The 26,813-nt window shown below is 51.3% G+C and overlaps 1 protein-coding gene across 1 annotated transcript in view; it reads left to right on the plus strand.

The window, feature by feature from the left end:
• The window catches only part of LOC137299702 (F-BAR domain only protein 1-like), a 29,089-nt gene extending 5,014 nt beyond the window's left edge, over nucleotides 1-24,075 (plus strand). Inside the window, exons 2-13 of the mRNA XM_067968641.1 lie at nucleotides 719-770; nucleotides 1,414-1,502; nucleotides 3,693-4,121; nucleotides 6,449-6,558; nucleotides 8,501-8,630; nucleotides 9,396-9,507; nucleotides 10,784-10,939; nucleotides 12,379-12,511; nucleotides 13,380-13,573; nucleotides 14,363-14,427; nucleotides 15,861-16,025; nucleotides 20,036-24,075. Of these exons, the coding sequence (XP_067824742.1) occupies nucleotides 719-770; nucleotides 1,414-1,502; nucleotides 3,693-4,121; nucleotides 6,449-6,558; nucleotides 8,501-8,630; nucleotides 9,396-9,507; nucleotides 10,784-10,939; nucleotides 12,379-12,511; nucleotides 13,380-13,573; nucleotides 14,363-14,427; nucleotides 15,861-16,025; nucleotides 20,036-20,058 (1,658 nt within the window). The 3' untranslated portion in view covers nucleotides 20,059-24,075. The remainder of the gene's footprint in view (nucleotides 1-718; nucleotides 771-1,413; nucleotides 1,503-3,692; nucleotides 4,122-6,448; nucleotides 6,559-8,500; nucleotides 8,631-9,395; nucleotides 9,508-10,783; nucleotides 10,940-12,378; nucleotides 12,512-13,379; nucleotides 13,574-14,362; nucleotides 14,428-15,860; nucleotides 16,026-20,035) is intronic.
• Nucleotides 24,076-26,813: the final 2,738 nt, after the last annotated feature.

The raw sequence follows: 26,813 nt of genomic DNA on the forward strand, positions 1-26,813 counted from the left end.
TGGAGATCTTACAGGACGTCTTAGCGCATCTATAGTAGTGATTGACAGGAGCAAAATCCCCAGTCTGTGTCACGGAAATTCAGTGAAATGTCACACAACTCCATAAAGCCTCTTTAACTAGGACGGGGACCAGTTACAATGTCTTATTCAGTTCTCTTTATCGAGTTCGATCATTTAGCGTGCGAGACACAATCTTGTCGGGCAACTTCTGAACCACATAAAAATGGCTGTGTGTGCTCCTCCCTCAACTAAAGTAAACTAAACTGGATTTGGTGTTAAATTACACCCTCACAAGAGAGATAACTTATTTCCTAATGCCATGTTTTGTACAACAAACCTCAACTTGTTCCAAATCTCGGATCATCTTTGTTATCTGCTGGGTTCAATGAACACTCTTTGTTGAAACTTCTTTAAATGGTCTCGTGTGGATTTTCCAAAGCAAAACACTAGTGGTGCACATGCACTTCTTACTCAAATCCATCTCTGCGCAGGTCTGTTCTGGTTGCCGACTGAATGACCTAATCAATTTTCCACTGAACCTTCCAGTCAGTCACAGTTTTTATACACTAGAACGTCAGATTGTCGCACAGTGGTGAGCGCTCTGGACTATTCCTTCTGTTGCTCTCGTCGACGTCTCTGGTCTCGAATGGACGCTCTTATTGCAGATTGTGCTGTTTGTTCAGAGGTTGCTGACCCTGGGTTTCTGTGTCTGCTCTAGATGTAGAGACGGCGATGACCCAATTCTCCGCACAGAGCTCTGAGCCCAGCAGGTAGGAAACGACCCGAGAGCGATCAGTCCTTCAGTGTGAGTGAAACCTGGAATTGTTGGCCTTACTTTAAGTGCTTCTTGCACCTTACTGTATTTTTGATTTGGTTTTGGGAGACGAATCTGTGTCCTGCCCCACTCCCTTTTACTTTCCGGGTCTCCGCAGGGGCAGCTGTGCAAAAGTGACCATGAAGCTGTCGGATTGTCGTAAAAACCCACCTGGTTCACTAATTCCCTTTAGGGAAGGAAACCTGCCGTCCTTACCCGGTCTGGGCCTGTATGTGACTCCAGTCCCCACACCAACGCGTTGACTCTTAACCCCGCCCTCTGAAGTGGCCCAGCAAATCCCTCAGCCTTTTCCCCCTTTTGTACTTAACCAGCGTCCCCTTAAATGAAGTTGTTGTTGTTGTACTGAGTCTGTGAATTGGAGGAAAAAACATTAAAACTGGATTTAATTTCCTGTTAAACCCATTGATTTTTTTTTCTGACTCTTTCGCCCCCCCCCCCCAGACCCAGGTTTAAAAATGGCTCCCCAGCAATTCTAACCCCCAGAGTTTGAGCCTGTCGATTGTTCCCAGGTTCCAGAATGTCCTGCACCATTTTACCGGTGATATTTTGTTGCTGATTTATTACCTTTTCCCCGGCAGAACCGGCGTCTCACAGAATGGTGTCAGTTTTCTGGATCCGCTCTTTGGACCGTCGCTGGACTCCACATTTGACAGGTCGGGTCTCACAGGTAAAGGGATTTGTTCCCTTCAGCTGCACTCTCTATACTCTCCCTCCGCCCCCCCGCTCCCCTCTCCGCCCCCCTCCTTTTCCTCTCTCTCTCTTCTCTTCTCTCTCCCTCTCTCTCTCCCTCTCTCTCTCCCTCTCCTCTCTTTTCTCTCCTCTCTTTTCTCTCCTCTCTTTTCTCTCCTCTCTTTTCTCTCCTCTCTTTTCTCTCCTCTCTTTTCTCTCCTCTCTTTTTCTTTCTCTCTCTTTTTCTTTCTCTCTCTTTTCTCTCTTCCCTCCCTTCTCTCTCCTCTCTTCCCTCCCTTCTCTCTCTCTCTCTCTCTCTTCCCTCCCATCTCTCTCTCTCTCTCTCTTCCCTCCATCTCTCTCTCTCTCTCTCTCTTCCCTCCCTTCTCTCTCTCTCTCTTCCCTCCATCTCTCTCTCTCTCTCCCTCCCTTCTCTCTCCTCTCTTCCCTCCCTTCTCTCTCTCTCTCTCTCTCTTCCCTCCCATCTCTCTCTCTCTTCCCTCCCATCTCTCTCTCTCTTCCCTCCCATCTCTCTCTCTCTCCCCTCCCATCTCTCTCTCTCTCCCCTCCCATCTCTCTCTCTCTCTCTTCCCTCCCATCTCTCTCTCTCTCTCTTCCCTCCCATCTCTCTCTCTCTCTTCCCTCCCATCTCTCTCTCTCTCTTCCCTCTCATCTCTCTCTCTCTCTCTCTTCCCTCCCATCTCTCTCTCTCTCTCTTCCCTCCCATCTCTCTCTTCCCTCCCATCTCTCTCTCTCTCTTCCCTCCCATCTCTCTCTCTCTCTCTTCCCTCCCATCTCTCTCTCTCTCTCTTCCCTCCCATCTCTCTCTCCTTTCCTCTCTCTCTACTCCTCTCTCTCTTCCTCCTCCTCTTTTTCTCTCTCTCTCTCTCTCTCTCTCTCTCTCTCTCTCTCTCTCTCTCTCTCTCTCTCCTCCTCCTCCTCTTTCTCTCTTTTTTCTCTCTCTCTCCTACTCTTTTTCTCTCTCTCCCCTCTCTCTTTCTCTCTTTTTCTCTCTCTCTTCCTTTTCTCTCTCTCTTCCTTCCTTTTCTCTCTCTCCTCTTCTTCTCCCCTCTCTCCTCCTCCTCCTCCCCTCTCTCCTCCTCCTCCTCCCCTCTCTCCTCCTCCTCCTCCCCTCTCTCCTCCTCCTCCTCCCCTCTCTCCTCCTCCTCCTCCCCTCTCTCTCTTCTCCTCCTCCCCTCTCTCCTTCTCCTCCTCCCCTCTCTCCTTCTCCTCCTCCTCTTTCTTTTTTTTCTCTTTCTCCTTCTCTCTCTCTCTCTCCTACTCTCTCCCCTCTCTCTTTCTCTCTTTTTCTCTCTCATCCTTTTTTTCTCTCTCTCTCCCTCTTTCTCTTTTTCTCTCTCCCCTCTCTCTTTCTCTCTTTTTCTCTCTCTTCCTTTTTTTCTCTCTCTCTTTCCCCAACCCCCTGTTCCCCACCAGCAATTCCTTTACAATCTCTGAAATCCACACAAATTGACGTCTGGCAGGGATGGTCCAATTTTTCTTCAACCCTTCTCCCAAGTGAAGACACACCTTTAATGTTGCGGAAGGATATTTGGGTTCAACACAAGGAATTTCAATTGTCTTAAAACTTGGAATGGAATTCTGAGTAATGTATTGTTCAGGAAACCATTAGATGGGGAGGATTGGTGAATCTCTCTGGATGGATGAGCTGAGAGGAGACAAATGGCCTTTTAAAAAAAAATTAATTCTTGGGATGTGGGCATCGCTGGCGAGGCCGGCATTTATTGCCCATCCCTAATTGCCCTTGAGAAGGTGGTGGTGAGCCGCCTTCTTGAACCGCTGCAGTCCGTGTGTTGAAGGTTCTCCCACAGTGCTGTTAGGAAGGGAGTTCCAGGATTTTGACCCAGCGACGATGAAGGAACGGCCGATATATTTCCAAGTCGGGATGGTGTGTGACTTGGAGGGGAACGTGCAGGTGGTGTTGTTCCCATGTGCCTGCTGCTCTTGTCCTTCTAGGTGGTAGAGGTCACGGGTTTGGGAGGTGCTGTCGAAGAAGCCTTGGCGAGTTGCTGCAGTGCATCCTGTGGATGGTACACACTGCAGCCACAGTGCGCCTATGGGGGAGGGAGTGGGTGTTTAGGGTGGTGGATGGGCTGGGCTTCCTCGTGTGTCTACTTTGTGATTCCAATGTCTTGCTCTCACTAAAAGACTTCCCTCCTCTTCCTAGCTCAGTGTAACCAAGTCGGTGTGAACCCTCTGTGTATGATCCCTCCCACCGGTTCCAGCGGACCAGAGATCGTTGAAGATTCAGGTCTTGATTCTCCTTCTCTGCCGACCACCGAAGGCTCCTCGCCATCTCCTGAGTCCAGGCCTTGGACGCCGCAGCCCACTACCCCTCCAGTCTCGCTCCCGGTCAGCAGCAGCTTCTCCCCAGCCTTCGACAAAGCTTCCTTTTGCACCGCTTGTAACCCCAAGTCGAGTGAGGGGGTCTCCTCCACAGATTCTCGTCTTGGCGCAGACCGTCTCAGCACAGACCACCCCGGCAACCCTCCAGCTGCAGACAGAGAAGTGTCTCCTGTGGACCCACCCTCGGAAGCTGACCTCCCTGTCCCAGGCCTCCGTGGCTTGCTCGCTGCTGATACAAAACCTGCTACAGGTCTTTCATATTTTGCTTCTTTTTATGTTTCCTTGTTCAGTTTTCTCCCTTCGTCTCCTGAAGGCATCGTCCAGCTCCTCACCCCCTCCCCCACCCCCCGCTCCGATTGGCCAGTCTTCATGTGTGAGCAGAAGCAGTGAGTGTCAGCAGGCTGTTCCACTATGGGAGGCATAGAGCCCGAGCCTGGTCATATCCAATGTCCATGTCCACTCACCTTCCTTCAGGGGGTCATTGGATAATGATCAAGAGCAGGAACCCCACCCCGTTATTCCCCCCTCCCCCCCACTTCCTAGCCGGCCCACCCAAGACCAGCTAATTCAGTCCAGATTATAAACCAAACCTGTGCCCGTCCGGTCCGTATGGTTTAGAGCTGCAATGTAGATTTAGGGCATTTTGTTCCCTTTCAGTGCCTCTTGCATGAAGGACCGGTTGGCGCAGTGGGTTAAACTCTGCCACCTTCACTGGGTTCAAATTCATCCCGGACTTTTTAAAAAACCATTCTCGGGATATGGGTGCCACTGGCAAGGCCAGCAATTAAGAACATAAGAAATAGGAGCAGGAGTAGGCCAATCGGCCCCTCGAGCCTGCTCCGCCATTCAATAAGATCATGGCTGATCTGATCCTAACCTCAAATCTAAATTCATGTCCAATTTCCTGCCCGCTCCCCATAACCACTAATTCCCTTTACTTCTAGGAAACTGTTGATTTCTGTTTTAAATTTATTTAATGATGTAGCTTCCACAGCTTCCTGGGGCAGCAAATTCCACAGACCTACCACCCTCTGAGTGAAGAAGTTTCTCCTCATCTCAGTTTTGAAAGAGCAGCCCCTTATTCTAAGATTATGCCCCCTTCGTTCTAGTTTCACCCATCCTTGGGAACATCCTTACCGCATCCACCCGATCAAGCCCCTTCACAATCTTATATGTTTCAATAAGATCACCTCTCATTCTTCTGAGTTCCAATGAGTAGAGTCCCAATCTACTCAACCTCTCCTCATATGTCCACCCCCTCATCCCCGGGATTAACCGAGTGAACCTTCTTTGTACTGCCTCAAGAGCAAGTATGTCTTTTCTTAAGTATGGACACCAAAACTGTATGCAGTATTCCAGGTGCAGTCTCACCAATACCTTATATAACTGCAGCAATACCTCCCTGTTTTTATATTCTATCCCCCGAGCAATAAAAGCCAACATTTCGTTGGCCTTGTTGATCACCTGCTGCACCTGCATACTAACTTTTTGATTTTCTTGCACTAGGACCCCCAGATCCCTTTGTACTGCAGTACTTTCCAGTTTCTCGCCATTCAGATAATAACTTGCTCTCTGATTTTTCCTGCCAAAGTGCATAACCTCACATTTTCCAATATTGTATTGCATCTGCCAAATCTCCGCCCACTCACCCAGCCTGTCTATATCCCCTTGTAGGTTTTTTATGTCCTCCTCACTCTCTACTTTCCCTCCCATCTTTGTATCATCTGCAAACTTTGATATGTTACACTCGGTCCCCTCCTCCAAATCGTTAATATAGATTGTAAAGAGTTGGGGACCCAGCACCGACCCCTGCGGAACACCACTGGCTTCTGGTTGACAGTCCGAGAATGAACCATCTATCCCAACTCTCTGCTTCCTGTTAGATAACCAATCCTCCACCCATGCCAGAATATTACCCCCAATCCAGTGATTCTTTATCTTGAGCAATAATCTTTTATGTGGCACCTTGTCGAATGCCTTCTGGAAGTCTAAATACACTACGTCCACTGGTTCCCCTTTATCCACCCTGTACGTTATGTCCTCAAAGAACTCAAGCAAATTTGTCAGACATGACTTCCCCTTCGTAAAGCCATGCTGACTTTGTCCTATTAAATTATGTTTATCCAAATGTTCCGCTACTGTCGCCCATCTCTCGTTGCCCTGAGAAGGTGGTGGTGGGCCGCCTTCTTGAACTGCTGGAAGCAGTTTTGATACAGCTAAGGGGTCACTAGGTCACTTCAGAGGGCAGTTAAGAGTCAACCACTTGTGGTGTGGGACTGGAGTCACATATAGGCCCAGACCAGATAAGGACGACAGGCTTCTACCCCTAAAGGACATTAGTGAATCTGTCTGTCTATCGAGAGTAACTCTATCTGTGGGGGGTGGGTTTGCTCATCAAGGTGGGAGGAATGGAACACTTTCAATTTCAGGCACCCAGTGTCCCGTCAAACACTCCCAGGGCAGGTACAGCACGGGTTAGATACAGAGTAAAGCTCCCTCGTCCCATCAACTCTCCCAGTATATTGTTAAGTCCTGGTTTCCAGTTGAGTTAAGTTGAAGTGTGTCCTGTTCTGTCAGCAGGGCCTCCCGGTGTTCGAGCCTCAGTTGGAGAAACAGCATTTGTGGCACCGCCTCGTCGCCAGTCAAAAAAGAAACTTTTCCCCCTTCAACTCGGAGACATGGACATAGTACGTACGGGCCCGGTCAGTTACTCCTTCCAACTCCGCAAACAGCTGATCAAAGTATAGAATCCCAATGGACCAAAGCCCTTCCCGTTCATTCCCACTGTGTGGAATCCCAATGGACCAAACCCCTTCCCGTTCATTCCCACTGTGTGGAATCCCAATGGACCAAACCCCTTCCCGTTCATTCCCACTGTGTGGAATCCCAATGGACCAAACCCCTTCCCGTTTATTCCCACTGTGTGGAATCCCAATGGACCAAACCCCTTCCCGTTCATTCCCACTGTGTGGAATCCCAATGGACCAAACCCCTTCCCGTTCATTCCCACTGTGTGGAATCCCAATGGACCAAACCCCTTCCCGTTCATTCCCACTGTGTGGAATCCCAATGGACCAAACCCCTTCCCGTTCATTCCCACTGTGTGGAATCCCAATGGACCAAACCCCTTCCCGTTCATTCCCACTGTGTGGAATCTGACGGGACCAATTTCTTTCTCATTCCTTACCCTTACACAGGGTAATCAGTTCCTGCTAACTCCCCTGTTCCAAAATTTGGTCATTCTGTGTGTGTGTGTATATACACAGCTTTGTATGCAGTGAATTATTTGGAATTGCAGTGACTGTTGTTATGTGGGAAAACACACAGGAACAGTCAGCCTGGATTATGGGCTCAAGTCTCTGAAATAGGACTTAAACCCACAAGTTGTGACTCGGAGGTGAGAGTGCTGCCCACTGAGCCAAGCTGACACCTTATCAAAGGATCTTTCCATTGCTGCTGAGCCAACAAATCATGTGATTGGCTAATAACCGTCATGTTTGAGGGCATCATGACGAGGCAATGTCCGCAGTACCTGGTTCAATTCCGTCTCAATCTACTGTTCAACTGTATGAAGATCAGAATCGTTAGGAACAGGAAAGTGCCCTCAGCCCCTATCTGATGGATCTCCAGCCCATTTACCTGCCTTTTCACCATGGCCCACAATCCCCCCTCTCCAGAAAGGAACCCATTTCTGGAGAGTGTCAGCTTGACTCTCGACTCTGAGTCAGAAGGTCGTGGGTTCAAACCCTAATCCAGTGGAGTGCTGAGGGAGCGCTGCACTGTCGGAGGCTCAGTACTGAGGGAGCGCTGCACTGTCGGAGGCTCAGTACTGAGGGAGCGCTGCACTGTCGGAGGGTCAGTACTGAGGGAGCACTGCACTGTCGGAGGCTCAGTACTGAGGGAGCGCTGCACTGTCGGAGGGTCAGTACTGAGGGAGCGCCGCACTGTCGGAGGCTCAGTACGGAGGGAGCACCGCACTGTCGGAGGCTCAGTACTGAGGGAGCACCGCACTGTCGGAGGCTCAGTACTGAGGGAGCGCTGCACTGTCGGAGGGTCAGTACTGAGGGAGCACTGCACTGTCGGAGGCTCAGTACTGAGGGAGCGCTGCACTGTCGGAGGGTCAGTACTGAGGGAGCGCCGCACTGTCGCAGGTGCTGTCTTTTAGGTGAGGCGTTAAACCGAGGCCCCGCCTGCCCTCTCTGGTGGACGTAAAAATCCCAAAATACTATTCGAAGAAGAGCAGGGGAGTTCTCCCCGGTGTCCTGGGCCAATATTTGTCCCTCAACCAACATCACTGTGAAACAGATTAACTGGTCATTTATCTCATTGCTGTTTGTGGGATCTTGCTGTGCGCAAATTGGCTGCCGTGTTTCCTACATTACAACAGTGACTACACTTCAAAAGTACTTTGTTGGCTGTAAAGCGCTTTGGGACGTCCAGTGGATGTGGAAGGCGCTATATAAATGCAAGCTTATTCGATCTTTTCTACCTTGTACTCCAGTGACCTTCCCTGGTAATTTATTCACAACTCTCTCAAGTTTTGGTAAAAAGGTCAATCCATGATCAGCTGTAATGATATTGTTTTGTTTTTCTTTTAAAATAAACTAATTGCTTTCTTGTCCCCTTCAGTCCAGGTCTGTCAGTCCATTGACTGTATCGTCTCGGAGCCCTCCGCCCTCCACCATCCACAGTCTGGTTGATGAAGAGTCTACGATGCAGTCCTCACGAAATCGAGCCGCTACCCCAGCCTCGAGTGCGTGTACGTGTTCTGTTATCCTCAGAAGATCGAGTTGGGGAGAGTCCATGATATTGCCAGGTGTCAGCCGTGGCTCAGTGGGCAGCACTCTCGCCTCCGAGACAGAAGGTCGTGGGTTCGAGTCCCACTCCAGAGACTCGAGCCCATAATCCAGGCCGACGCTCCCAGTACTGAGGGAGTGCTGCACTGTCAGAGGTGCCGTCTTTCGGATGAGACGTTAAACCGAGGCCCCGTCTGCCCTCTCAGGTGGATGTATAAAATCCCACGGCACCATTTCGAAAAACAGCAGGGGGGTTCTCCCCGGTGTCCTGGGCCGATATTTATCCCTCAACCAACATCTCCAAAGCAGATATTGCTGTTTGTGGGATCTTGCTGTGCACAAATCAGCTGCCACGTTTCCTACATTACAACAGTGACTACACTTCAAAAAAAGTACTTCATTGGCCATAAAGTGCTTTGGGACATCCTGAGGTGGTGAAAGGCGCTATAAAAATGCAAGTTCATTCTTTCTTTTGCCACTTGTATTACGTCTATTAGATGGGGGGGGCTCGAGGGGGGGGATTTGAGGGGTCAATGAGCAGCTGCTTGTTCTGTCTACTCTAACCTCCACTCGGGAGGTTCCAGCACCTTCGTAGAAGTTTATAGTTTATTGTTAATCACGCTGAGAAACTGTTTGTCACCATATTGAGAATTGTCTTGGTTCAGTCTGAAACGGGCAGTCGTCAGTTGGTCCAAAGACTCCAATGGGTTTTCTCGCTTCGTCTCTAGGTATTTCCCGCGGTCCCAGCCCAGTGACGGTGGGCTGCCACGATGCTTTGCCTGTTGCGGCTGCGTTCACAGAATGTATCGACGCGTACTTCAGGGGAGGAGACTTCGCAAAGTAAGTGTCCATTAGCAGTAAGGAAAGCTCGAGGTAGCTGGCAGCAGGGACTCTGCCCGAGCCCTGTCTCGAGCAGGCACTTGTGATGTAAGGTGATGCTTTCACCCTCATCTCATAGATAGTCTCTTTTTTTACTAAAACAAACAATTACAAATTTAAGTTAGCTGTGGCACTCTCACCTCTGAGTCAGAAGGTCGTGGGTTCAAGTCCCCACTCCACGGACTTGAGCACAAAATCCAGGCTGACTCTCCCGGTGCAGCACTGAGGGAGTGCTGCACTGTCAGAGGATCCGACTTTCAGATGACACGTTAAACAGAGGCCCTGTCTGCCCTCTCAGGTGGATATAAGAGAACCCATTATTTTAGAAGAGCAGGGGAGTTCTCCCTGGTGCCCTGGCCAATATTTATCCCTCAACCAACACCTAAAACAGATTATCTGGTTGTTTATCTCATTGCTGTTTGTGGGATCTTGCTGTGCGCAAATTGGCTGCCATGTTTCCTGTGTTACAACAGTGCCTGCACTTCAAAAGTACTTCATTGGCTGTAAAGCGCTTTGGGACGTCCTGAGGTGGTGAAAGGTGCTGTATAAATGCAAGTTCATTCTTTCATACGAACATTCAAACAGGAAAAAGAAACATAGGAACGTGCTGGACGAGGTCCATCCGGGCAGTCACATGATACAACGATAATGGAGTTGTTGACTAATCAGAGCAATCAATCTCTGTCAATGAGTCTCCAATGGACCCAGACATGACACGAGGAATATGGAGAGATTTGGGAACCATCGATCCAAAGTCTGTTACACTCACCACATGCCATGTCTCAAATTAATCATATACTGTATCCCCTGGAGGAGGTTACAGAGATAGGGAGGGGCGAGGCCATGGAACAATCTGAACACAAGGATGAGGATTTTAAAATCGAGGCATTCCCGGACCAGGAGCCAATGTAGGTCAGTGAGCACGGGTCGGGGTGATGGGTGAACGGGACTTGGTGCGAGTTAGGATACGGGGCAGCAGAGTTTTGGATGAGCTCAAGTTTATGGAGGGTGGAAGATGGGAGACCGGCCAGGAGAGCATTGGAATAGTGGAGTTCGGAGTTAATAAAGGCACGGAGAAGGGTCACACCAGCAGATGTGCTGAGGCGGGGCGGAGACGGGCGATGTTACGGAGGTAAAATGAGACGTGAGTACTCGTGATTTTCTAGCCTCTGGAAAGACTTGTTCCTCCTTGTGTGTGTTCTCCGGCGGGATCGGTGAAACTTTCTTTCTTCCGCAGCGTTATCGTGAAGCTGACCGGAGATGTCACCATGTCCTTCCCAGCGGGAATAGTGCGGATCTTTGCAGCCAATCCCTCCCCAGCCGTCATCAGCTTCAGGCTTCTGAACGCCAACAGAATTGAGCAATTTCTGCCCAACACTCAGCTCCTGTACAGGTGAGAAGCGGAGAAGCCCAGCCTCCAGACAGCAGACAGTGTCTGGGTGACTAGACTAGCCTTCAGACAGCGGATAGTGTTAGGGTGACTAGATTAGCCTCCAGACAGCGACCAGTGTCTGGGTGACTAGATTCTCCTTCAAATTCTGGCGGCCTTTCTAAAAACTGAAATGTAACGCACAACGTTTGTCTGAGAACCAGAACGGTTCATGAGTCACATTGAATACTTTCTAAATGGTTAGAGACTCTGAGCTGTGGAGGAGCAAAGGGATTTGGGCTTCCAGGCACACACACTTCCTAAAAGCTAATGGACAGGTACAAATCTAATTAAAAAGGCTAATAGAATGTCAGCCTTTATCTCAAGGGGGCTGGAATACAAAGGGGAGGAAGTGATGATTCAGTTGTACAGAGCCCTGGTCAGACCCCATCTGGAGATTGGGTTCAGTTCTGGGCCCCGCACCTCAGGAAGGAGATATTGGCCTTGGAGGGGGTGCAGCGCAGATTCACCAGAATGATACCGGAGCTAAAAGGGTTAAATTACGAGGACAGGTTGCATAGACTGGGCTTGTAATCTCTTGAGTATAGAAGATTAAGGGATGATCTAATTGAGGTGTTTAAGATGATTAAAGGATTTGATAGGGGAGATAGAGAGAAACTATTTCCTCTGGTGGAGAAATCCAGAACAAGGGGGGAATAACCTTAAAATTAGAGCCGGGCTGTTCAGGGGTGATGTCAGGAAGCACTTCTTCACACAAAGGGGAGTGGAAATCTGGAACTCTCTCCCCCCAAAAAGGCTGTGGATGCTGGGGGTCAATTGGAGCTTTCAAGGCTGAGATCAATGGATTTTTGTTGGGTATCGGGGGGGATATGGAGCAAAGACAGAAAAATGGATATTGAGGTACAGATCAAACATGATCTAATTGAATGGCGGAACCGACTCGAGGGGCTGAATGGCCTCTTCCTGTTCCCATGTTCCTGAAGCCAAATAAAACGCAAAGGCAAGATGGTGTCCACTTGTGGATGTGAAACTGGTCCGGTGGGGGGGGGGGGGGGGGTCATTCAGATATGGGAGGAAGGTCTGTGTCCTGAAAAGGGGCCACTGTCTCTGAGATGAGGGTCTTTGGTCAGTGAAGGGTGGGAAGAGCATCATGAAAGTCTCCAAGAAGTGTTGAAGGTACTTGAAGATCTGGAGGTCATGGGGAGAAGGTTCTGAGGCCCATTTTCAGCAATGGAGCAGTGACATTTCATAGTATCAGAGTAGGTACAGCACAGAAGGAGCCATTCGGCCCATCGTGCCTGTGCCAGCTCTTTGAAAGAGCTTTCCAATTAGTCCCACTCCCCCTGCTCTTTCCTCATAACCCTGTAAATTTTTTTCCTTCAAGTATGTCTGTTTGTCGCAGTTCCAGCTCGGTTATATCTAACCGTTCCCTCTTTGTGCAGCGATCTGTCGCAGAGTGACTCCGATGTGAAAGATTTCTGGTTGAACATGCCTGCTCTCACAGCACAGCTACATAAACAGGCTAAGCTGAACCCCAATGCCTCCTACTTCAACATCAGTCTGCTCAAGTACCAGGTACAGATTAGGGAATACTGAAGAAATAGACTTTGATTTATGAAGCACCTTCCCACATCTCAAACCACTTAACGTATAATAAACTGCTTTGTTGGGTAAGGGTATCGAGCAGTGTGGAGCCAAGGTGGGAAAATGGGATTGAGGTACGGGTCAGCCATGATCTAATTGAATCGCGGAACAGGATCGAGGGGCTGAATGGACTGTTCTTTTTTCAATTATAGTTGTTATTTAGCCAACCAGTGCAGCCATTTTTGGCTTAGCAAGATCCCACTAACATCAAGCAGGCGACCAACTTTTTTTTTCATTCTCGGGATGTGGGCGTCGCTGGCAAGGCCGGCATTTAATGCCCATCTCTAGTTGCCCCTTGAGAAGGTGGTGGTGGGCTGCTTTTTTGAATCGCTGCAGTCCGTATCCCACCCTGGTACCCCTCTATTACCCCCCTCTGTGGGCCGGTACCTCTCTATTGCCCCCTCTGTGGGCCGGTACCTCTCTATTGCCCCCCTCTGTGGGCCGGTACCCCTCTATTGCCCCCTCTGTGGGCCAGTACCCCTCTATTGCCCCCATCTGTGGGCCGGTACCCCTCTATTACCCCCTCTGTGGGCCGGTACCCCTCTATTGCCCCCCTCTGTGGGCCGGTACCCCTCTATTGCCCCCTCTGTGGGCCGGTACCCCTCTATTGCCCCCATCTGTGGGCCGGTACCCCTCTATTGCCCCCTCTGTGGGCCCTCGCCCCCTTGAGGCCCCAGTTATCCGAGTGGGGAGTTGAGGTGGCGCAGAGCAGAGCGCCAGGGAGTGCGAGCGATGGGATGAGCGCGGGGGGTTCTGGCGACGCGTGCTATGATGGCTGTGCCGTCTGCGTGTTTTGCAGGTTTCTGCTCTGGACTCTCCCGCTGTTCCCCTGAAGGTTGCCGCTCGCTGGAAGTGCAGGTCCGAGCGGACGGAGGTGGCGATGGATTACGAGTACGACACGGAAACCACGGCGACGCGACTGACCAACCTGCACGCCCTGGTACCGCTGGAAGGAGCCGTCAGTAACGTCCAGTCCCACCCCACCGCGGTCTGGTGAGAGGCGGCAAATCCTCAACTCTTGTCGGGGCGGGGGGCTGAGGCCGGGGCGAGGGGGGGCGGGGGGCTGAGGCCGGGGCGAGGGGGGCTGAGGCCGGGGGAGGTGGGGGGGCTGAGGCCGGGGCGAGGGGGGGCGGGGGGCTGAGGCCGGGGCGAGGGGGCCGGGGGGCTGAGGCCGGGGCGAGGGGGGGGCGGGGGGCTGAGGCCGGGGCGAGGGGGGCGGGGGGCTGAGGCCGGGGGAGGTGGGGGGGCTGAGGCCGGGGCGAGGGGGGGGCGGGGGGCTGAGGCCGGGGCGAGGGGGGCGGGGGGCTGAGGCCGGGGGAGGTGGGGGGGCTGAGGCCGGGGCGAGGGGGGGCGGGGGGCTGAGGCCGGGGCGAGGGGGCCGGGGGGCTGAGGCCGGGGCGAGGGGGAGGGGGGGGGGGGCTGAGGTCGGGGGTGGGGCTGGGGGTGGGGGGGGGCGCAGGGCTCGGCCAGGGCGGAGGCAGGGCTGCGATCAGGGCTGTACCTTCCTCAGATTGGGATCTATGTCAAGGCCGGATGGATTGATCGCCTCTTCTTCAGCTGCACCATTTAAAGGGCATTTACCCCCCTCCCCCCTGACCCCCCCCTCCCCCCTGACCCCCCCTGACCTCCCCTCCCCCCCCGATCACAGTGAAAGGGGGCGAAGGTCACCGGTGCTTGGGACCTAGGCAGCTGAAGGCACGGCCATCAATGGCGGAGCGATGAAAATCCCACCAGCTCAGGACGTTTCCATCAGAAGCTGACATTCTGTTTCTCTTCCCAAAGGAATCCCGAACAGAAGAGGTTGTGGTGGAAGCTTCCGGATATCTCCAGCCAGCCGGGAACAGAAGGTAACTTGTCTTGAACGGATGGTCCAGCCCCAAACCATTCACCATTAACGCTGCACAGGAGCTGCCTGGGTGGCCGAGGGGGTAAAGGCACCGGGGTCAGTTTTAGGCCCCTCCTCCGTCCCCCTGCTGCCGGGCGGGAACGGTGGGTGTGAGAGGGGGTGAAAATCGGGCCAGTTGACTTAACCGCCTGAGCCCTCCCAACACAGGTCCCGAGCCCGCCCACCTCCCCAACCAAGCTCCGTTCCTGCCCCGAGTTAAAGTCAACCCCGGCCACTCGTGGGTCCAGAAGATCTCTGGTTCGATCCCCAGTCTGTGCTGAATTGGCTCTGAGCCTGGTTGGGTAAGGGGGGTTGGGGTGGGGTGGGGTGTGGGTTGGGGTGGGGGGGTGTGGGTTGGTGGGTGGTTGGGGTGGCGTGAGGTGTGGCTGGGGGGGGCAGCTGGCCAACTCAAGCAGCTGGTCTCTGCCTCCCTGGGGTCGGGGTGGAGCAGATCCCCGAACGACCCTACTCCTGATCACTAACCAGCACCCGTCTTCTCGGCCGTGTCTCCGGGTGTCGAGTGAGGCCAGAAATGGGCTTGGTTGTGAAGCCACCCATGGTTAAATATCTTCTGGGGACACTGTTTCAAACATGGCAGCTTGGGTGGGGTTGTGAAGGGCCATTGGCATCAATGGAACCCATGGCCCAGCGAGAGCCAGCACCATCCAGGGAGGAGGGGAGGAAACCTTCATTCTTTGGGATGTGGGCATCGCTGGCAGGGCCAGCATTTATTGCCCATCCCTAGTTGCCCCGAGAAGGTGATGGTGAGCCGTATTCTTTCAGACACTGTTTGAAGGGCTTCTCGGCCCCTCTCCCCAGGTTGAACAGTCTGGATCGACAGTCCCAGTTGCTACTGCTTCACACCGGCTAATCCTCCATGGTCAGGTTCCTGGATCCCAGAGTGGAGAGTGTGGGGACACACCGTGTACACAATAAATCCTACTTATCCCCTCCTCTCTCTCTCCCCCTGTGTGTGTGTGTGTCTCTCTCTCTCCCCCTCCCCCACCCCCTGTGTGTGTGTGTGTGGCGCTCTCGCTCTTGCTCCCGCTCTCCCCCTCGTGTGTGTGTGTCTCTCTCTCTTGCTCTCCCCCTCTGTGTGTGTGTGTGTGTGTGTGTGTGTGTCTCTCTCTCTCTCTCTCGCTCTCCCTGTGTGTGTGTGTGTGTCTCTCTCTTTTTCTTGCTCTCCCCCTCTGTGTGTGTGTGTGTGTGTGTGTGTGTGTGTATCTCTCTCTCTCTCTCTCTCTACCCCCCTCTGTGTGTGTGTGTGTGTGTGTGTGTGTGTGTGTGTGTATCTCTCTCTCTCTCTCTCTCTCTCTCTCTACCCCCCTCTGTGTGTGTCTGTCTCGCTCTCCACCTCTGTGTCTGTCTCTGACTCCGTCTCTCTGTCTCCCCCAGGCAAAGGATCGCTTCGTGCAAACTGGGAGGTGTCAGACGGTCCCAGCAAGCCCTCTCCCCTGGCGCTACAGTTTACGAGTGAGGGCAGCACGATGTCGGGCACAGATATTTGCCTTGTCGGGAGGGGGTACAGACTATCGCTGGTAAAGAAGAAATTAGTTACAGGTAAGAGTTCCACTCACCCAGAGGGATTAGGAGCACATTTACTGTGAGGGTCAATGTCTGTGAATTGTCACTGAGTCTCGATGAACACCCTACACCCAGGACGGGCCCTGGTTCAAGCCACTGATTTCAGTGGAGTGATGTTGGGGGAGCTGCTACAATCAATCTTTAGCCCCCTGGACTAGCGAGGAAATATCTGGGGGTCTGGGTCCTGGTCCTGTAACTGGATCCTGATAATTTCCACTCCAGGATCCTATAATTGCTGGAGTGTGTACGTGATGGTTTTCTAGACCAATACGTTGAGAAACCAATTGGAGAACAGGCGATCCTATACTGGGTATTGTGCAATGAGAAAGGATTAATTAACAATCTTGTTGTGCGGGGTCCCTTAGGGAAGAGCGACCATAACATGATAGAATTCCTCATTAAGATGGAAAGTGAAATAGTTGAATCTGAAACTAGGGTCCTGAATCTAAATGAAGGAAATTACGAAAGTATGAGGTATGAGTTGGCTATGATAGATTGGGGAACTTTACTAAAAGGGATTTTTTAAATTTTTTGTTCATGGGACGTGGGCATCGCTGGCGAGGCCGGCATTTATTGCCCATCCCTAATTGCCCTTGAGAAGGTGGTGGTGAGCCGCCTTCTTGAACCGCTGCAGTCCGTGTGGTGAAGGTTCTCCCATAGTGCTGTTAGGAAGGGAGTTCCAGGATTTTGACCCAGCGACGATGAAGGAACGGCAATATATTTCCAAGTCGGGATGGTGTGTGACTTGGAGGGGAACGTGCAGGTGGTGTTGTTCCCATGTGCCTGCTGCCCTTGTTCTTCTAGGTGGTAGAGGTCGCGGGTTTGGGAGGTGCTGTCAAAGAAGCCTTGGCGAGTTGCTGCAGTGCATCCTGAGGATGGTACACACTGCAGCCACAGTGCGTCGGTGGTGAAGGGAATGAATGTTTAGGGTGGTGGATGGGGTGCCAATCAAGCAGGCTGCTTTGTCCTGGATGGTATCGAGCTTCTTGAGTGTTGTTGGAGCTGCACTCATCCAGGCAAGTGGAGAGTATTCCATCACACTCCTGACTTGTGCCTTGTAGATGGTGGAAAGGCTTTGGGGAGTTAGGAGGTGAGTCACTCGCCACAGAATACCCAGCCTCTGACCTGCTCTTGTAGCCACAGTATTTATATGGCTGGTCCAGTTAAGTTTCTGGTCAATGGTGACCCCCAGGATGTTGATGGTGGGGGATTCGGCGATGGTAATACCGTTGAATGTCAAGGGGAGGTGGTTAGACCCTCTCTTGTTGGAGATGGTCATTGCCTGGCACTTGTTTAGCGCGAATGTTACTTGCCACTTATGAGTCCAAGCCTGGATGTTGTCCAGGTCTTGCTGCATGCGGGCTCGGACTGCTTCATTATTTGAGGGGTTGCGAATGGAACTGAACATTGTGCAATCATCAGCGAACATCCCCATTTCTGACCTTATGATGGAGGGAAGGTCATTGATGAAGCAGCTGAAGATGGTTGGGTCTAGGACACTGCCCTGAGACACTGAGACACAGATGACGGTGGACAGGCAATGGCTAATATTTAAAGAACGTGTGCAGGAATTACAGCAATTATTCTTACCTGTCTGGCGCAAAAATAAAACCGGAAAGGTGGCTCAACCGTGGCTTACAAAAGAAATTAGGGATAGTATTAGATCCAAAGAGGAGACATATAAAATTGCCAGAAAAAGCGGCAAGCCTGAGGATTGGGAGCAGTTCAGAATTCAGCAAAGGAGGACAAAGAGATTGATTAAGAGGGGAAAAATAGAGTATGAGAGTAAACTAGCAGGGAACATAAAAACTGACTGTAAAAGTTTCTATAAATATGTCAAGAGAAAAAGATTAGTGAAGACAAATGTAGGTCCCTTACAATCAGAAATGGGGGAAATTATAATGGGGAACAAAGAAATGGCAGAACAATTAAACACATACTTTGGTTCTGTCTTCACAAAGAAGGACACAAATAACCTCCCAGAAATGTTAGGGAACCAAGGGTCCAGTGAGAGGGAGGAACTGAAGGAAACCAGTATTAGTAAAAAAAAAAGTGCTAGGGAAATTAATGGGGCTAAAGGCTGACAAATCCCCAGGGCCTGAAAATCTACATCCCAGAGTACTAAAGGAAGTGGCCCTGGAAATAGTGGATGCATTGGTGATCATCTTCCAAAATTCTATCGACTCCAGAACAGTTCCTACAGATTGGAGGGTGGCAAATGTAACCTCACTATTTAAAAAAGGAGGGAGAGAAAAAACAGGGAGTTACAGACCAGTTAGCCTAACACCAGCAGTGGGGAAAATGCTAGAGTCTATTATAAAAGATGTGATAACAGAACACTTGGAAGGCATTAACGGGATTGGACAAAGTCAGCATGGGTTTATGAAAGGGAAATCATGCTTAACAAATCTACTGGAGTTTTTTGAGGATGTAACTAGTGGAATAGATAGGGGAGAACCAGTGGATGTGGTGTATTTGGATTTTCAGGAGGCTTTTGATAAGGTCCCACACAAGAGGTTAGTGTGCAAAATTAAAGCACATGGGATTGGGGGGAATATACTGGCATGGATTGAGAATTGGTTGACAGACAGGAAACAGAGAGTAGGAATAAACGGGTCTTTTTCCGGGTGGCAGGCAGTGACTAGTGGGGTACCGCAGGGATCAGTGCTTGGGCCCCAGCTATTCACAATATATATCAATGATTTGGATGAGGGAACTAAATGTAACATTTCCAAGTTTGCAGACGACACAAAGCTGGGGTGGAATGTGATCTGTGAGGAGGATGCAAAAAGGCTCCAATGTGATTTAGACAAGTTGGGTGAGTGGGCAAGAATATGGCTGATGCAGTATAACGTGGATAAATGTGAGGTTATCCACTTTGGTTGTAAAAACAGAAAGGCAGATTATTATCTGGATGGTGATAAATTGGGAAAAGGGGAGGTGCAACGAGACCTGGGTGTCCTTGTACACCAGTCGCTGAAAGCGAGCATTCAGGTGCAGCAAGCAGTTAGGAAGGTGAATGGTATGTTGGCCTTCATTGCAAGAGGATTTAAGTATAGGAGCAGGGATGTCTTACTGCAGTTGTACAGGGCCTTGGTGAGACCACATCTGGAGTATTGTGTGCAGTTTTGGTCTCCTTATCTGAGGAAGGATGTCCTTGCCATGGAGGGAGTGCAACGAAGGTTTACCAGACTGATTCCTGGGATGGCAGGACTGACATATGAGGAGAGATTGGGTCGACCAGGCCTATATTCACTAGAGTTTAGAAGAATGAGAGATGAACTCATCGAAACATATAAAATTCTAACAGGACTAGACAGACCAGATGCAGGGAGGATGTTCCCGATGGCTGGGGAGTCCAGAACCAGGGGTCACAGTCTCAGGATACAGGGAATGCCATTTAGAACCGAGATGAGTAGAAATTTCTTCACTCAGAGGTTGGTGAACCTGTGGAATTCTCTACCACAGAAGGCAGTGGAGGCCAAGTCATTAGATGTATTCAAGAAGGAGATAGATATATCCCTTAATGCTAAAGGGATCAAGGGATATGGGGAAAAAGCGGGAACAGGGTACTGAGTTAGACGATCAGCCATGATCATTTTGAACGGCGGAGCAGGCCTGACGGGCCGAATGGCCTGCTCCTGCTCCTATTTTCTATGTTTCTATGTTTTCTATGTAACTGTTGCTTGAAAGAGTGTCCGTGTTCACATGTGAGAGACAGTCAGACGCAGACCACACTCAGTCAGAGACAATATCCAGAGAGCAACCAATGAACCCCATCCAGTGTCAGCACCGTCAAAGGGACGAGGAAACTGTAGGTTTTGAAAAGAGGCCGTCATCCTGATAAGAGCTCGGATTAGATCTGATCCGGATTAGATCTGATGGCAGTAGCGGTGTGAGGGATCGGGTGATCCCTGATTGCTCTGGTTTGTCGCTAGCAGTTGGCGTCGTTGCTAAATTTGTATTTTATTTCTCTCTCTCTCCAGGCAAGTACTTTGCGGGATGCTAGTGAGGAATTCTTTCACTGGGTGAAGACGGGAGTGCTGTCCATCCAGTGTGTGCCCATCGGGGAATGGTGACGTGCAGGATTCGTTTGAGAGATTCCACTGTTTTGAGTGGTTATGAACTCCGACATATCTAACAGTTTACCTCAATAATCCAACTCTCTGGTTCGGTTTTGTGATTTTATTTTTTTCTCTGTATCGAGCAGGTTCCACCTGCGACGTCCAACCTGGAAAATCTTTGAACTAAACTCCCATCTGGTTTTTAAGATTTTGAATTTCCGTGTTTCCAATTCCAAGTTGGCCGTACGTTGGCCCTGACAACCGGACCAGAGGGAACTGGTTAGGCAGGGAACCAACAAATGCTCTTATTCACGATCCAGTCCTCATGAAGACTTTACCCCTTCTCTCTTCCCCCCTACCCCTCTTCTCTATCCCTCTATCCCCTCCCCCCTCTCCCTCTACCCCCCTCCCCCCTCTCCCTCTACCCCCCCTCCCCCTCTCTCCCTCTACCCCCCTCCCCCTCTCTCTCTCTCTCTCTCTCTCTCACACTTTGAAACGAGTGGATCTGATCCTTCTATTTGTTCCGCTGTCCCCGGGAGGTTCTGGGACACTCGGGGTTCCTGCAATCTGTTTTTTGAGGAGATTCAGTGATTGTGTTTTTACCCATTTTGGAGTTGGCTCGAGCTGTGAATTTATGTAAACGTGAGATCCCAGTTCCTGCTCTTTGACCGAGACTGGCGACTTGTGTTTGAAGAACGTGAGTAAGACGGAGAAACTTCCCTCTTAGGGTTTTCCGACTCTGTTTGGACGTATCCAGGGACGGGTCATCGCTCAGTGCAATGGCTCTAATGGCTGAGCTTCTGGAAGTGCCTTTACCCCGGGGCGAGAGGATCAGCCCGAGTTGCCGTGACATTTTAAACAGCGGCCAGATTCGAAGCGTCTCCGGGAATGTCTGAAACTAACGGGATAAATCTGATTCACCGTTCAGTGTTCATTTTGAGAATTCCCTGTGATTTTCCTCTCTGGTTTTTGCTCCTAGCGGTGCCCCGGAGATTAATTTTTACTCTCCGGAGACTCCTGGACAATCCTGGTGACTCCCAACCCCTCTGCCTGCGGGAGCATTGACATTTGGGAGTGTCGGTTTGCCAGGAATTCTGGATGTAACTGAACCGAACCTGGAGGAATTGGCGTTCTTGAAGTGTTTTTATCTGTGTGATATTTTCCTGTTGAACTACAGTGTCCCAAATGGGTTTAAACTAATCAAAGAACAACTTTATTCGAGGTGCTGATAGTCATTCGGTGTGCAACTACAAGCTCCCAGTCTGTCCCTGGCCTGTGCTGGTTTATAGCAGCTGTTGGTCTGAGTGCGGGTAACCCACAGACACAATCAGTTAGGGTTCAGTCCTCAGTGCTCCCTGCATGACTGTACGTCGCCTTTCAGACTGGATCGGTCTTGGCTGCGATGCTTTTGTGATTGAATAGTCCAGTTGCCACTGGCTGCTTCGGCTCGTGGTTGCTGAATGGCCACTTGGGAAAAGTACTGGGGTCGACCATTTATCTGAACCCCAGGGAGAGTCAGCACCTTCAGGAGAGGAGGGGACCCGTACCCCAGGGAGAGTCAGCACCTTCAGGAGAGGAGGGGACCCGTACCCCAGGGAGAGTCAGCACCTTCAGGAGAGGAGGGGACCCGTACCCCAGGGAGAGTCAGCACCTTCAGGAGAGGAGGGGACCCGTACCCCAGGGAGAGTCAGCACCTTCAGGAGAGGAGGGGACCCGTACCCCAGGGAGAGTCAGCACCTTCAGGAGAGGAGGGGACCTGTACCCCAGTGAGAGTCAGCACCTTCAGGAGAGGAGGGGGAGATGGATCTTGTTCTGAACATAACATGCATCAGCGAATGATGTCTGGCTCACTGGCCATTGCCGGTCTGTGTACTGACCCTCCTGGGCATGATTTTAACTTTTCTCACAATTCCCAATCTCTAAATTATAAAACTTTACAGGTGATTTGAGTAAGGAGTGTTTACAAATCCAGGCTCTTTGAATTTCTGACTTGCCTATTTAAGGGAGTGTCTAGAATCGTTCTCCCACTGCCCACAGAGTGTTCGGTGTTTGTTGCTGGGGCAGATTTCAGATCCCTTGTGAAGGGGCAGAGTTCTAGGAATCAAAGCACAAACTATTAACCAGTGTGAATAGCACCAACTGTGGCAGGTAGGGGTCGCCAACACTCCAGAGTTGTCCTGGAGTCTCCAGGAATAAAGATTGATCTCCAGGACACTGCTTCCAACAACCCTGGAGAGAAATCACTGGGACATTAAAAAATGTTCCATTTGCTTTGAACACTTCTGTTTATTATACAAATATTGGAGTCTGTTTGACTGATGGTCAAGAATCATCCAATCGGATAACAAAGATTCTGTTCGCTTTGCAATTGGCTGTGGGAAGATGGGCCACCATGAGGATGGACGTATCAGGCGACCAATGGCAGCAGTTGGAGGCAGGAGGGGGTCATGTGATGATAAATCCAGGAATATGTCCAACCAGAGTTGGTAACCCCGAGTTTGGGCCAATGGTGAATTTTTTCCAGATGCTCCCTAAGGTCTATTGAAGGAAATTTCTGAATGTAATATTCTAATTGTCTGTTTCTCGACAAAGGGACCAATGGGGTCCAGATGAGGCAGAGCTGATGTTTCATTTGGTTGGGGTTCGGGGGGGTAAAGACATTCCAGACCCACACAACGCCGGAGAATTGTTTGCTCAGGCTGAGGCCTGTCCTGACCCGAGGCCTTTTGGGTTGTATAGGCCGAAGCCTGCAATGTCTATCCTTTGTTCAAGCCCTGCCCTTAGGCTTCTACTGGTGCATGGCGAATAAGGCCAGGCCCAGGCCTGTTACTCTCTTCCTGTCCTTGTTTAGACTCAGGCCACGGCCCACCCTTGCACAGTTGAAGGGCCGGAGAGTTCGGGCCTTGGCCTGTCCAGTCCCGATCTGGGACTTAAAGTTCCTGCTGCAGTTTTGAAAATGGTGGAGATTGTTTTTGTTTTGCACTGTGTCCTGTCTCGTCCCACGGGAAGGACCCGTGAGGGTTTTTTTATTGCACTGTTATTTTGATTAGTTGCATTGCATCTAAAAGGCACTTGAGAGAAAATGGGAACACAAAGCCCTTTGATTTAAAAGCTGCACTTTGTCCCCCTTTTCCCCGATGTCTGACGTGACCTGAGAGAGGAATCCAGGAATGTTTGACCAGAATGAGGATTTAGTGCTGACTGTTCAGGGAGTGACGAAATGAGTTGGGGGGGATTCGGGGGCTGATTTAGGCCCCAGCCTCTGGAAGGTTCGGATTGTGCAGATCCTTCAATTATTGTTGGATGTGAAATATAACAAGTGAACCAAGGGACTCGATAACGTACAGCGTGCTCGCGTGTATTAATCGCGGTGACAGTTCTGGAGTTGGGTTAGTGGGGACGGGGAGAGGGTGGTCGAGTGCCCTGCCTGGGAGGGGGAATCCACTCTCTGAACACGGCCCTCCACATTCACACTGCAAACGCCTGGACCATGGTGCTGTATTGTGCCCCTGAACCCCTTACCCAGTTTTTAAAAGAGAATTTTATTCAGAGTCACTTTTTTTTCAATTTATACAATGAAAAATGGCAATTTAGCTTCGTCGTGATGTCAAACTTGAGAAACAATCGTGACGTAACCAGTGAACTGTCAGTGCAGAAGTGGGTGAGTTTCTCACGCTGGGCTGTATCAGATGATCTGGAACCTCAGAGAGGCATCTTTGAGAGATATAGATATAGAATTATTGAATGTATAGACATCTGAAACCTGCCCAGGGCTTCTTTGAGAATTAGCCTTCATTTTGGTGTGTGTGTGTTGATTTTTTTTTTCTTTATTCCAACCGGGTGGGTTTGGGAGCTGGAGGGGGGGCCCGGGGTCCGCCTCGTTGAGTTGTTTTTTCCGTGTGAATACAGCTTCCTGTGGTGAGGTCCATGCTGTACACTGAACCAAGCAATAAAACTGACACCAACCAACACTGGCTTTGCTGGTTTTCATTCTGAAGGCAAGGAGCCTCAGTGAGGGGGGAGACGGATTCACAATTAGTTTGACCTGGGGTGGGGGGGGGGGTGGGGGAGGTGGTGGTGGTGGTGGTGAGGAGGAATCTGGGCATCGCTAGCAAGGGGCAGAGAACAGGCCGTGGGGGTGGGGAGCGGAGTGGAGGGGGGTCTTTAACGTAGCGGCTAGGCAGAAACAACTGCAGGAGATCAGATTAGAAGGAGGTTGGGGTTGTTGAGGGTCCTGGGAATGGTCAAAATTGGAGAACAATTGGTTACTAGGGCAATTTTTCCTCTCAAAAGCAAAGTGCTTGACGATGGGAGACAGCTAGATTTAATAGAGTCAAGACAGGGACTTTCCAGTATGTTTTCTACTGAATTTTCTGTCTTCCTGTCCCAATTCTATTCCAGTTGAGCGGCCAAGGATCAGCTGTGGCTCACTTGGCAGCAGTCACACTTCTGAGTCAGAAGTTCATGGTTTCAAGCCCCACTCTAGCTCTTGAGCCTATAATCCAGACTGACACTGAGGGAGTGCTGCACTGTCGGGGGTGCCGTCTTTTGGATGAGACATTAAACCAAGGTCCCGTCTGCCCCCTGGGGTGAAAGTAAAAGATCCCACGGCCACTATTTCGAAGAAGAGCATGGGAGTTCTCCCCGGTGTCCTGGGCCAATATTTATCTCTCAACCGACATCACTAAAAAACAGATTATCTGGTCATTTATCTCATCACTGTTAGAGTGAGCTTACTCTGTTCAAATTGGCTGCTGCGTTTCCTACATTACAACAGTGTCTACACTTCAAAAAGTACTTCATTCAAACGCTGTAAAGTGTTTTGGGACGTCCTGAGGTGGTGAAAGGCTCTCTATAAATGCGAGTCTTTTTCTTTCCCAACATGTGATGTCTATCATTCAATAACTGACCAATGGACTCGGACTCATCACCTGTCTGGGTTTGAAATGTACAGAGCGTTTTTTCGGTGGGCTGTCTGGAAATATTTGAGCTCTGAACTCACTAAAACATGAAGTACTGAAGCCACGGACTCAGTGCACAGAAGAGCCACAAATCTGGGCACTGGTGTTGAGGGTTTAAGTATGAGGAAAGACTGGCGAAACTCTTTCCCCAGCCTTAATTGGTGGCAAAGTTAATGACTTCAAGGAATGCCAGGACTCTGGGACAGTTTAAAACTGCAGAAAGAGCAATTTCAGACAAATTTCAACAATTTGGACAATCTAGTGTAGCAAAATACCCCACGGGTAGAATCAGACCCGACTATCAGGAGAAAGGAAAGGGCCAGGAGGCACAGGTATAACAAAAACAACTTCATTTATATAGTGCCTTTAACATTGTAAAACATCCCAAGGTGCTTCACAGGAGTGTAATCACCACCTTCTCAAGGGCAATTAGGGATGGGCGATAAATGCCGGCCTCGCCAGCGATGCCCACATCCCATGAATGAATAAAAAAAATCAGACAATATTTGACACCGAACCAAATAAGGAGCGATTAGGACAGGTGACCAAAAGCTTGGTCAAAGAGGCAGGTTTTACAGAGTGTCTTAAAGGAAAATTAACAAGACAGTTAAATACTGCAGCAGAGACTGGATGCAGTAACCCATCCCGGCCTGGCCAGGGTGCTATCCTGGGAGGCTGCGTTCTGGATGCAATAACTCGGCCCGGCCTGCGGTGGTGCTGTCCCCGGAGGACCTTGTGTGGGTGCAGTAACACTGCCCGGCCTGGGGCGATGCTGCCGCGGGAGGACCTTGTGTGGGTGCAGTAACACTGCCCGGCCTGGGGCGGTGCTGCCGCGGGAGGACCTTGTGCGGGTGCAGTATTAGGGCCCGGCCTGGGGCGGTGCTGCCGCGGGAGGACCTTGTGTGGGTGCAGTAACACTGCCCCGCCTGGGGCGGTGCTGCCGCGGGAGGACCTTGTGCGGGTGCAGTAACACTGCCCGTCCTGGGGCGGTGCTGCCGCGGGAGGACCTTGTGTGGGTGCAGTAACAGGGCCCGGCCTGGGGCGGTGCTGCCGCGGGAGGACCTTGTGCGGGTGCAGTAACACTGCCCGGCCTGGGGCGGTGCTGCCGCGGGAGGACCTTGTGCGGGTGCAGTATTAGGGCCCGGCCTGGGGCGGTGCTGCCGCGGGAGGACCTTGTGTGGGTGCAGTAACACTGCCCCGCCTGGGGCGGTGCTGCCGCGGGAGGACCTTGTGCGGGTGCAGTAACACTGCCCGTCCTGGGGCGGTGCTGCCGCGGGAGGACCTTGTGTGGGTGCAGTAACAGGGCCCGGCCTGGGGCGGTGCTGCCGCGGGAGGACCTTGTGCGGGTGCAGTAACACTGCCCGTCCTGGGGCGGTGCTGCCGCGGGAGGACCTTGTGTGGGTGCAGTAACAGGGCCCGGCCTGGGGCGGTGCTGCCGCGGGAGGACCTTGTGTGGGTGCAGTAACAGGGCCCGGCCTGGGGCGGTGCTGCCGCGGGAGGACCTTGTGTGGGTGCAGTAACAGGGCCCGGCCTGGGGCGGTGCTGCCGCGGGAGGACCTTGTGTGGGTGCAGTAACACTGCCCGGCCTGGGGCGGTGCTGCCGCGGGAGGACCTTGTGTGGGTGCAGTAACACTGCCCGGCCTGGGGCGGTGCTGTCCCGGGAGGACCTTGTGTGGGTGCAGTAACAGGGCCCGGCCTGGGGCGGTGCTGCCGCGGGAGGACCTTGTGTGGGTGCAGTA

The sequence above is a fragment of the Heptranchias perlo genome, chromosome 29 (assembly GCF_035084215.1).
Source record: "Heptranchias perlo isolate sHepPer1 chromosome 29, sHepPer1.hap1, whole genome shotgun sequence".
Lineage (NCBI taxonomy): Eukaryota > Metazoa > Chordata > Chondrichthyes > Hexanchiformes > Hexanchidae > Heptranchias > Heptranchias perlo.